This window comes from Benincasa hispida, unplaced genomic scaffold (assembly GCF_009727055.1).
Source record: "Benincasa hispida cultivar B227 unplaced genomic scaffold, ASM972705v1 Contig446, whole genome shotgun sequence".
NCBI classification, from domain to species: domain Eukaryota; kingdom Viridiplantae; phylum Streptophyta; class Magnoliopsida; order Cucurbitales; family Cucurbitaceae; genus Benincasa; species Benincasa hispida.
Window position 1 is genome coordinate 614,983 of NW_024064858.1, and position 12,396 is coordinate 627,378.

Here is a 12,396-nt window from a genome sequence, read left to right on the forward strand (position 1 = left end):
TTCTCCATCTTAATGAGATCTAAGATTCATTAGTAAAGGGAGTTTGTTGACTTGAGGATAGATATCATCGAGAAGGAGTCTCATACACTACCAGGTGTTGAAATGTCAGATGCTATTATTAACATACTTAGGGGGAGCCTAAGTTCAGTTGAGAGGGAGTCTCACATCTAGGGGGAGCCTAGATGTCGTGTGAGTTAAGCTGTATGTGAGCCACTGTAGTAGTTGGTATATTATAGATAAATACTACGTTGTAAATTTCTTAACTCTTTAATATTGGTGGATTATCTTTCCTGAGCTTTTTGTTCCCCCAGACGTAGGTGTTTATCACTTAATTGGGATACCAACTACTGTGTGCCTTTACTTGTTTACTTGCTGTTGGTATTTTCGTTGTTACAGTTGTCGTCTATGCTTTTTGTTTAACATCTGTATATCCAGTGGTGAGTTACCCTACCAACTTTTCAAAATCAATATTCATATTTCTCGAGAACGTGCTTACAATATTAAAGATATCGATATTCATCTTTCTTATAAGATTCAGTAATCCAAAGAACGCATTTGATTGCCACATTTCCTCTCAAAAATTGATCTTTATCTTTCTCGAGATGGTGCTTACAATCTTAAAGAAATTGATTTTCAACATTAGTCCCTTAAAAAGAGATTTAGCTTCAGAGTAATTGAAACGAAGGGAACCCCAAAACTCGACTCCATTGGTACAGTGTCATGGGTCATCACCCCGATAATCTAGGAACCACCTTAGAATCTCAGCATGGTAACTCTAGGGCCTAAAGCACCTTACTTGTGTTGATGGGTCAATCTGCGGGCACCTTACAAGCTAGAGGAATTATACTCCCGAATTGGGTTTAGAATGTTTAGCTCATAAACATGACATGTCAAACCTTGAAACCTACCATAGTAGTGTGAGTTAATGTTATAGGTGAATTTGAACCTAATGAAATTAGCCATAAATTAAGAAAAGATATGATAAGATGAAAACAACATAAAGTACTTTAAGTGGACCTGGTGTCAAATAAGACTAGGTGCCAACTAATCACTGATCCAATAAGATTTAATCTTAACTTGTTCGAGATTAAAAAAAATACTCATATTCTAATCCTAGAAGGATGTATTAACATAGACGCTAGGTTAATTTTCTGATACATATATTATTATAGCTCCATATGAGGAAACACAAACTTCCCACTTATTCCCAATTATAGAATTCTCATTATGAGTTTGGTATCAGAGCTGTTTTTATTTGTTTTGTAGGTCCCCTTCCCAATATTACTAATTTACCGTTGTCATCTAGAAGCCAGGTAAATTTTTCTAGTCCAAAATTTGGCATTATCCATACTGAATAACAATCAAACGGGACTTCAGTAGGTATGAGAGGAAATTCTTACCCATACTAAAAGGTAACTATTTGTGGTGGAAAAAAAAGGTTAGCATCTATTCCTCCTTCCACCAATAAAAATATGCCACATGGGCAATATTTGATAAAGCTTGTACTCTAATTGAAATTAGAATATATATATATAAAGAAATAAGGTCAAGGAATGAAAACGTCTACCCGATAACAAAAGAATATACTCTAATTTACTTTAGAAGTGAATCAAAACTTCTTCAACACAATCTCATTCACTTTAAAATAACATAAGCTGTTGACTTATTGAATCTTTCACTAGTCAAAATTATCATAAATAAATTCATAAAAATATATACAGTTTCCTCATTGTTTCAACTTTAGAAGGAAAAAAAAAAGTAGTCTCTTTTTATTTTACTCTCGACTCACAAATGTCTAAATTTAATTTTTGAGCTTTTAAATAAATCTTAACATTAGTTATCATACTGTCAATTAAAATTGAATTTGGTAAAATAATTAAGATAAAACTTTTGAAAATATTTATAAATAATAACAAAATATCACCGTCTATCTACGATAGACCATGATAGACCCGCGTAGACTACTATCTGTATCTATCTCTATTACGAGACAGATAGATAGATAGTAGTCTATCACAAAAAAAAAAATAGTGAAATCTTGATATATTTATAAATATTTTGATTTATTTTCCTATATTTAAAATCAATCCAACAATTAATAATTTTCATAAGAAATACATCATATATGTTTTCAAATGATAGAAAAAGGCTAATAGAGATAAATTATATATTTAGAAAAAGTTAGACCTAAACTAACCCTAGAATTAAGTTGTATTTAATTTCCTCACATAATTTACTTGGGGCGACTTTAGAATTAAGCAGTAGTGGCAATGTCCTTATCCACACCAAAAAAATTGCTTTACAATCACACGCGCAAGGAAAAAAAAAAAAATTAAAACCCAAAAGAAAAAAACTGGTCGAAGAAACAATAGCAACTGTGGAAAGGGCAAGAGTCTCTTTTGCTGGCCCCCAGTTAGCATTAATATTTATAATATCCCCCACGAAAGTTAGTGGAATAACTCAATGAGCATTTTTTATTGTCCCCTCTATAATTGATACCAAAAAAAAATATTTGGGTATATCCCAGTTGCATCCGTATTTATTTATTTTATTCAATTGTTCAATCACAAATTGTCATACGGTAAAATATTTCTATTTTGAAAAAAAGATATGTTACTTAATACATCCCCTGCTACGTACACTCATCTTTGTACCTACCGCCAAATTGTCCAATCATAGTTTATTACATAACAAGTTCTTTTTACATCTATCTTTAAATATTTTATTTTTATTTTTTATTTTTTTGTGTATGATGAGACTGCGATGTATAGAAATAAGTGCATGTTGCACTTTTTTTAAATATATATATTATTTTTTTTTTCTTTTTCTGATTGAAGTAGATACATGAAAATGAGCGTACCTCAATTGCACTTAAATAGGTATTTGGGCACCCAACTTTAACAAGGTGAGGTGCGGCTATTCCAATTATAATAGTTGGTATTTTCAATTATTAGGGTAATTATATTCGGTAGTACTTTTAAGGATAATCATCACGTATATAACAACATTTTTAGAGAACTGCAAATATAGCAAATACAATCAGTGATACACCACGTTATTGATAGATTCTTACCAATGATATAGTTTATCACTGATAGACTCCTACTAGTGATGTGAACTATCACTGATAGACTTTGAAAGTAAAATCTAAATTTGACTATATTTACAAATATTTTGCACTGTGTTATATCTACAAATAGTTTGGACCTGATTGTTATATTTGCAACTACCCCTATTATAACCTTAGTGTTTTCAATTATTATAACTCACAGTTAACTACAATATTACTATTTTAAATATTATTTGTTATAATATTTACTATTTGTTACGGTGTTTGCTATTTTCTACTCATCCTCTCTTTTTCTCTTTACTACAATTGGTACTATTTCAAATAACATGCACCCCAAAAGATTATTATAAGTTACAAACTATCATAACTAGTTCAACATCTCAAATACAGATTAGTATAACTTACAGACTATAAAAGCTACAGATTAAATACCAAAATTATCACCCAAACACAAATTATTATAACTCATATGATAACCAACTCAACACCCCAAACACGTCAAAATATTATCCAATTGATTTACCAATACACAAACACACACATACCCACATACGTCACCATAATATTGAATGTAAACAATACCAACCCCCTTCATTCTTCTTCCTTATAATTCACTTTTCCCCTCTCAAAAACTCAACCAAATAAGAAGAAAGCTTAAGAAAGAAGAAGAAGAAGAAGAAATGGCAGAGGAGTGCACCGAAAGCTCTGTTGCGACCTCAAATTCAACACCACAAAACTGGTGGGATATTAACCATAATCAACATCATCACCATCCTTCGCTTTCTTATAATTCACATTGGCTTCTCCAAAACCCTAATTCTAATTCCTCTTGTGAAGACGATTCTTCCTTTACCAACGCTTCCAATCACTCTTCACTCACCTCTAATCACCTTCTTCATCATCCTTCTGATCATAATCACCACTGGACCCAAGTTTTGTTGTAAGTTTTCTCTTTTCTTTCTTCCTTTAAGTCATACTCCATAACGATTTCAACCTTCTTAATCCTTCTCCAATAACCATTTGATTTTATATTATGTGTTTTCACATTTTTTTTAAGTTATGCAAGTAGTTTTAAAAAACGACTAGAAATTTGAAGGGCACCCAATAATTTGGTTTTTGGTTTTTAATAATCATTTTTTTTTCCTCTCAATCAATGATATAGATCTTTCTTATGTAAAAGAGTTGAATTCTTAGCTAAATTCAAAAAAACAAATTTTAAAAAAATTATTATTTTTTAGTTTTCAAAATTTGGTTTATTAGTAAAATGTAGATAAAAAATCAAGACGTTTGTTTTGAAATGTGTGTTTTATAGTTTATTTTTCAAAATCTAAAATCCAAAAATCAAATGATTACTAAACATGACCGAAGTATCTTAATGGTAAAAGAAATCTTTAATTTGGTATAATGGAGTAGCTTGAAGTCACCATGCATATACCTAGATAATCTTAAATATATGTGTATATAATTTTGTGGAATTACTATTATTAATTTTAATTTATGTAGGAACATAGGAAACGATGTGGAATTACAAAGCAACGAAGAAGATATAGAAGCGAATTTTCTTGAGACAATATCCTCAAGAAGCATGTCCACCGCCGGAATCTTCGAACCCACCGCATGTAGCGATTACCTTAAAAAAATGGACACAACAAACAACAACAATTGGGATGACACTTTTCAAACCTTCACCAATAACAACAACAATAACAATAACGGACTTCTTACAACGTCCCACACTCACATGCTCCAAAATGAGAGGTTTTTGAAGCTTTCAAATCTTGTAAACACGTGGTCCATTGCTCTTCCGAGACAAGATGCACAACTACGACACTTGATGGAAGACCAACACGACCATCTCCGAGCTACAACTGTACCAACCCATGAGGTGCTCGAGCCAGATGGGACCGTGCCCGACCCTGGACTCGACCCATTTGATTCGAGCATACCTAGAAGGTCGATTCATAATCAAAATTATGGGGATTATATTTCATTTAATGGACGACTGGCTAAATCGGTGGTTGGTATCAATGGTTGGAGTAATAATCCTTGTTTCAAGTCGTCATTGAATTTGTCTGCTGATAGTAAGAAGCAGATTCACCAAATTTCTTCGCCGGTAAGCAAATTAAATGCTTTTAATTATTTTATTATTTTTCTTAATTATTATTATTTTGACAATTTATTTGTTTTGTACATTATATTAAAGGGAAAAATTAAATCTTAGTGGGAATTTAGAAATTCAAGCAAGTGGTTTAAAAAATCTTTCTTTAATATTTAATATTTAAAAATAAACTAATATTTGTACTTTTTTTTTAAATTACATATCATCAAATGAAACCTTAGCTTGAATATATTTTTTGGTTTTTGGTCTATTTTATCTCCCATATATGGCCTAGTAGTGTGTTTGGCAGCTAGGATTAAAAATAAGTTTGTTCTTCTTAGTGCTTTTAAAGAATTTAAAATCAAAAGTGGATTGAAAAATTCTATATCAATATAAAATAATCTTTTAAGAGTAGGCATTAAACATGTTCATATATAATAACCCCACTTAACTATAATGGATCGAGTAAGAAATGCATTTACTTTCGATCATTTTTAATTAATTTTCACTGGTAAAATCAAAGTAGAACTAGACCAGTAATTGAATTGAATTTAGTTGCAATGTGAATATGAAGTAGAAGGAAAAAAAATGGAGTGGAAAAAGTTATGAGAATGTTTGAATTTATTGAAATGAAATTGCAGACAAGAATTAGTGGACGAGGAAGTGGAGTTTTGAGCGAAGGGAAGAAGAAAAGGTCCGAAGAATCTTCTGAAACTTCCACCAAAAAGGCTAAGCAAGATAATTCAACTCCAGCATCTAATAAGGTCTACATATATCTAACTTATATTTTATGTATTTCAATTTCAACATCATTTTGACTCAGTATATATCTATATATATATATAGGAGTGAGCATAATAGACCAAAAAATCGAGTCGACCGACTGAATCGAAGTCGGTCGATCGGAGAAATAGAGGGATTGGTTTGTGTTTGTATAAAAAAATCTTAAGAATAAACCAAACCGACCGACCAATTTACTAAAACGACCATACTCAGTTTGATGGTGGTTTGATTGAAAAATCGACTCCTACTGACCGATGCTCGTCCCTATATATATATAACAATGGCAAATATAATTAATCAGATTCCAAATATTAAAGGATATAACACAATACAGAATAATTAGTATATCTAGGAAATTTGATATCTAACTTTTGCAATCTATAAGTGATGGACTATATCACTTATAGAAGTCAACAATAGAGTTTATTACTAGTAAAAATCTATCACCGATGGATTTTTTTACCTTTATAACTTTTTTAAAAATAATGCTATGTACTTAATTCTTAGAGTTGAAAATGCTAACCTATTGCATATCCTATCCCACGATATGCATGTTTTATTTATTAATCTATTTTAAAATCTTCTTGGTTAATGTTAACCGTTTGTATAATAAAATCTCCGACACGGTTCGATGGGAAGAATTGTTATATTATTAATATAATTTAGTTTAATTAGTAGTTAGAAGTTAATTAATTATTTCTTATTTTCTTGTATGACTATAAATAGGTATTTTATAGATGATAATAGACATCTTTTTAAAATATTCTTGAAAATAGAATTATGTTCTTGACACTTTTTACTAAACTTTATGGATAAATTTTTCTTGTTTAATCATGAATTTGACGTAATACACGTTATCCTGCATCAATTGTAAATGGAACGAATTATTAATTTAGTTGACTTTATTTTATAATAAATTTTAAAAATCTCTAATTTAAGATAATGATTGAATGTGTTTAAACTATGTTTAAATTATCATTAGTACGATGTAGATTCTAAAGTAGAAAATACTAAGTTATTGTCTAAAAAGGAATGTGAAATATATTGAATAATAGGAATGTGAGATTTGATGATATTAATGATAAACTGAACCTGTTTATTTTAACTCATTTTATGAATTTATTTTGACATAATTTTAATATATTATGAATTTTTTTTTAAAAAAAAGTTTAGAATGTTAATTATTTTGTTATAATTTATAGATACAACAACCAAAGGTCAAAATTGGAGACAGGATAACGGCCCTTCAGCAAATTGTGTCGCCATTTGGAAAGGTGAATTTGACTTTTGCTTCATTTCAATTTTATGTTATTTTCAACTTTTTTATTTTCTTTTTTTCTTTTTTATTTTCCACATGAAAAATTCTTTAACTTCATTTCAGACTGATACGGCGTCGGTTCTAACTGAAACCATTGGATACATAAAGTTTCTACAAGAGCAAGTCCAGGTTCGCATTATTTTCTCTCTTTTTCCCTTTTTTTAAATAAAAAAATGTATTAAATATAAAAATTCAACCATAATTCAAAAAACTAGGTAAACTATTTCCAAATATAACAAAATATCACTTTCTAGTAGAGATAAATCTCGATAGACCACAATAAGAATCTATTAGTATATGATAGATGTCTATCGCGATCTATGTCCAGTGATAAATGTCTATCGTAATCTATCATTGTCAGTCACTTATACACAGTGACATTTTGTTATATTTTAAAATATTTGTACTGACTTATCATTTAAATTATTCAAAAATAATTTTTTAATATTTTTTAAAAAAATTTAATTATCCTATGATAATTGGATACAATAGGAAACTAGACATCAGTATGCACCCAAGTTTTTTTGGATTTGAAATTTTTTTCATTCTCCTAGTTATTATTGTAGATCTAGCTTTAGCTTTTGTTTCAGTGCCACTTTCCATGTTTTGGTCTTTTATGCTTTTATATGTTCTATGTCAGTACTTTGGATACATAAAACTTAAATCATATGATATTAACTTTATGTGAAATAATGATTGGAAACTAAGATGGTATCTCCCTTCTATTATTGGGAGCACCAAATACATAATCTTACTATTTCTCAATTAAAGATAAAAAAAAAAAAAATAATAAAAATAAAGGAAGGGAAGGGATAAGAATATCTGTGATGTCGGGATGAAAATTGAGCGCATGTCTTTAAGTTTTACTTTTTTGCAAATATGTAAAAAAAATTCTATTTGAAAATTTGATTGTTATCTGACTTCTATATAATTGTTATGTGATTGCTATCTGATTTCTATGTGATTATTACATCTGCAATTATAAAAAAATTGAAGTCATGGTTTTGGTTTTTTAAAAAATATTTGTCATATAATGCAATTTACCTTTATATATTATAAAACGTTTGTCAGTGCTTAAAATTTGTTTCGCCTTCCATATTTCAGCTACTGAGCAATCCATACATGAAGACGAATTCTTATAAGGTAGGCTACTTATTACATTTCTTGTTTCCATTTTTAAACAATATTTTATGGAAAAAAAAAATAAAGAGAGGTTAAAGATATAGCATAATATAAAAAAATTACAACACATGACGAAATTTAGATAGTGTATCGGTATATACTATATCATCCAAAAGATTTTATCATTGATATTAGATTTTGCTATATTTACAATTTTTTAAGCTGCTATTATACATCTAGTTATTATTCCTAAAGATGCTACCAATTGTAATTACCCTAAAATTAAACATTATATCATTAATCAAAGAGAAATTATTTCAAATGGTAAAATTGTTTAAAATATTTACAAGATATAGCAAAATTCTACAACTATCAATGATAGACGCTAATATACATTGATATACTTCTATCAATGTATATCAATATCACTGATAGATACGAAGTCTACCAGTATCTATCAGCATCTATCATTGATAGTTTTAAAAGTTTATTATATTTTGTAAATATTTTATTTTATTTTTCTATATTTAAAAATGAAGGCTGGAAATTACTTACCCTCACATTTGAAGTAAAAGATAGTTTAAAGACCCTTTTTTGGACATTGAAATGTTTATATCAGTAACAAATTTTTTTCTCTGAATTTTAATTTATAATAATTTTGCTTTTGTATTTTAATTATGTTATAATTTAGTTGTAAACTTCATTAGCTGAGAATTATGAACTATACAAAAGTTTTGAAACAATTCAAAACTCCAATTGTAGAAAATTCCATCAAAAGAGTGGGTGAATTTCACACGGTAACGACTTACTCTTTCAATTTATACTCATATATTCAATTCCTAATAAGTATATCAATCTACCCTCGTAAAAAACACATAAAATTTTAATAATATTTTTCATTACAACGATTGAATCATTGAAAATTTTAAATTCTAGAACTGAAATTTGTTATAAATTGAAAGTAAAAGAAGAATTCAATTCTAAAAAGTATTTTTTTTATAATAATAATAATAATAGATTATACAAATTTTGATTAGTTGTAACATTTTATACCTTTCAGGATCCATGGCAAAGCTTGGAGAGAAAAGAAGGTAAAGGGGAAGGAAAATTTGACCTAAGGAGCAGAGGGCTTTGTTTAGTTCCAATTTCATGTACTCCCCAAGTCTATAGAGAGAACACAGGATCTGACTATTGGACACCTTACAGAGGTTGTTTCTATAGATAGATATTATATTTGAAATATCAACTTATTTCATAGGAAGAAATATTTATTTATAAATGAAACTTAACACTACTTCTATTGCTCTCACCTTTCTTCTGTATTTCTAAATTTCAATAAGTTGAAATATACAACCAAGTTTAGAGCATCAATGTTCAAGCATTATTTTTCAGCCTATTCATGTGCTATATATTCGTTCTTACACTTATATGAGTAAGCCCTACTACAAAATCTATGATACTTTAACACTTGTAACTTTTACATACTTTGACATTTATTAAAAAAAATTAACTAATGTGCTTTCTTTAAAGTAAAACGTAAAAAAAAAAGGCATAGGAAGTGGATATTTCACAGAATTTTTGGGATTTTTAAAATCATACGTTTTTCATAGTGATTGCGCAAGGTTTGTCATGTCCCTTTTGGTCAAATAAATTTATACCGTTCCTTTTTAACTTGTAGAATAAGTGAGAGAGATTGATCCACAGAGAGCTGACAGAGTTCGTAGAAAATATTGTTAAAATTCAAAGGTAATGAAAAGAGGGGGAGGTTTGGATGTGGATTTAGAGTATGATTAAAAGGGTGCACAAAAAAAAAAAAAAAAAAAAAAAAGAAGTAAATGCAAGTAGAGTAATGAGAAAATAACAATTGTGTGAAATGTCAAGCTCGGGTTTGAAGGTATCTCAACTTCTTTCTTGATCGTCGAACACATGGGTTTTCTTAACTATGACAATTCTTAATTGCTTCCTAAAGACATTCCACAATTAATCTTTAAATTGCATTAAACTCATGGATTTTCTTAACTATGACAATTCTTGAAATCAAAAAATTCAAAATTCAAGATTAATTGTATGGATGTTCTCAATTAGTAAGTTCTTTCAAGAAAATAGGAAAAGAAGTCCAAGTTTCTATCAAGATTACTAATTTTGGCAACCTAATTACAATTTTATTATAGAACCATGTAATTTTGCATACAAAAATTGATCAAAATTGAGTTGTCAATTCATTTTCAATCAATTTTATCCAAAATCTCAACAAGAACATTCAAGAACAAGTAATTACATGAAGGTAGTCAAAGAAAAGTATAAAGAAAATTCTAATGTACGTGAAAGAAAATTGAAAAAGAAAGAAGAAAGAAGAAGAAGAAAATTGAAAAATTGAAATGAAAAATGAAAAGAAAGAGGAAATTTGTCCTATTTTGCAAATTTTTAGCTTCGTTTGTTCAACGTTGGTGAAGAGGGTATCAAGTGTATGAGGGATTAGTTAAATGCAAGCCCAATTGGACTTTATTTACATGCCCTTCATTGAAGATTTTAAGTTTGTGCCTGTTCGCCTTGAAAGTCTTTCCTATTTCAAGACTTTTTATCTCAACTACACCAGACGAGAAAACATTAGTAATTTCAAAAGGACCTAATTATTTGGATTTAAGTTTTTCAGGCATTAATTGTAATCTAGAATTGTAAAGTAAAACTTTCTGTCCTATTTTGAAGTCCTTTCATATTATGTCTTTGTCATGAAAAAATTTGGTTTTCTCTTTATAAATTTTTGAATTTTCATAAGAAACTTGTCTTAATTCTTCTAATTGTTGTAATTCTAAGAGTCTTTCCTTTCCAGCTTGGGCAAGATTCAAATTAAATTGTTCTACCGCCTAATACACTTTTTGTTCAACCCCTACTGGAAGATGGCATGCCTTACCATATACAATTCTATACGGGGTTGTTCTTATGGGTGTCTTAAAAGCGGTTCTATAAGCCCAAAGCGCATCATCAAGTTGACCGTCTTTTCTAGAATGTTTTTCACTTCTCTATTGGAAATTTTCGCTTGGCCATTTGTTTGAGGATGATACGGGATTGTAACACGGTGGTGTACTCCGTACATCAATAATGCCTCTATGGTCTTATTGCAAAAATGTGTTATTTAGTCGATTATAATGGCCCTAGGAATTCCACATCTACAAATGATGTGATTTTTGAGAAATTTTGAAACAATAAAAGAATCATTTATTTTAGTGGGATTGCTTCAACCCACTTGGAAATATAATCTACTCCAAGTAAAATGTATAGATAGCAAAACAAATAAGCGAATGGACCATGAAATCTAAGCCTCATAGGTCAAATATTTCACAAACAAGATTGGAATTAAGTTGCATTTCATTTCTTTTTTAAAAAGATCTGGATTTTTGACACTTTTCACGAGACTTGCAATATGCATATGAATCGGCCGAAAGTGAATTCCAAAATAGTCTTGAGTCAAAAAAATTTCTAGCAGTTCGTTTTGGACTAAAATGATCTCAACATGCATGCTCGTGACAAAGCGAAAAAACAGGCCCAAACTCTTCGTTAGGGACATATCTCCTAATTATTTGATTTGAAAAAAAAAATTTCATAGATAAGGAGGATCCCATACAAAGTATTTAGAGTAATTTTTGAGTTTAGATCTTCTAGATGAAGACATGTTAAAGGGAAACTTACCAGTGAAAAGGTAATTTACCATATCGGCATACCACAGTAGGAAAGCAAATACCTTGAAAAGATGTTCATCAGGAAAGTCTTCTTTAATTGGAATTAACTCTTGTTCTTGCATTATTCGGCTTAGGTGGTCAACCACATAATTCTCGGATCCTTTTCTATCTTTGATGACGAAGTTAAACTCTTACAAAAGAAGGATCCATCTTACAAGTCTGGGCTTGGATTTTTTCTTCGTCATAAGGTACCCGAAAGCAACGTGGTTAGTGTAAATAGTGATTGGAAAACCAAGAATGTAAGATCTAAATTCATCTAAAGAAAAAA

General features: G+C 29.5%; 1 protein-coding gene across 2 annotated transcripts; it reads left to right on the top strand.

The window, feature by feature from the left end:
• The first annotated feature begins 3,680 nt into the window (after positions 1-3,680).
• Positions 3,681-9,805, top strand: LOC120069506 (transcription factor bHLH111). 2 transcript variants are annotated; one of them, XM_039021279.1, is made up of 7 exons: positions 3,681-4,010; positions 4,574-5,183; positions 5,810-5,932; positions 7,154-7,225; positions 7,333-7,398; positions 8,374-8,412; positions 9,452-9,804. In XM_039021279.1, the coding sequence occupies exons 1-7, from the start codon at positions 3,751-3,753 to the stop codon at positions 9,614-9,616; spliced, it is 1,335 nt and encodes a 444-aa protein (XP_038877207.1). In that variant the 5' UTR covers positions 3,681-3,750; the 3' UTR covers positions 9,617-9,804. The 2 variants fall into 2 exon arrangements, with proteins under 2 accessions (XP_038877207.1, XP_038877208.1); XM_039021280.1 differs by lacking the exon at positions 5,810-5,932 and having other exon boundaries at positions 9,452-9,805.
• The last annotated feature ends 2,591 nt before the right edge of the window (positions 9,806-12,396 follow it).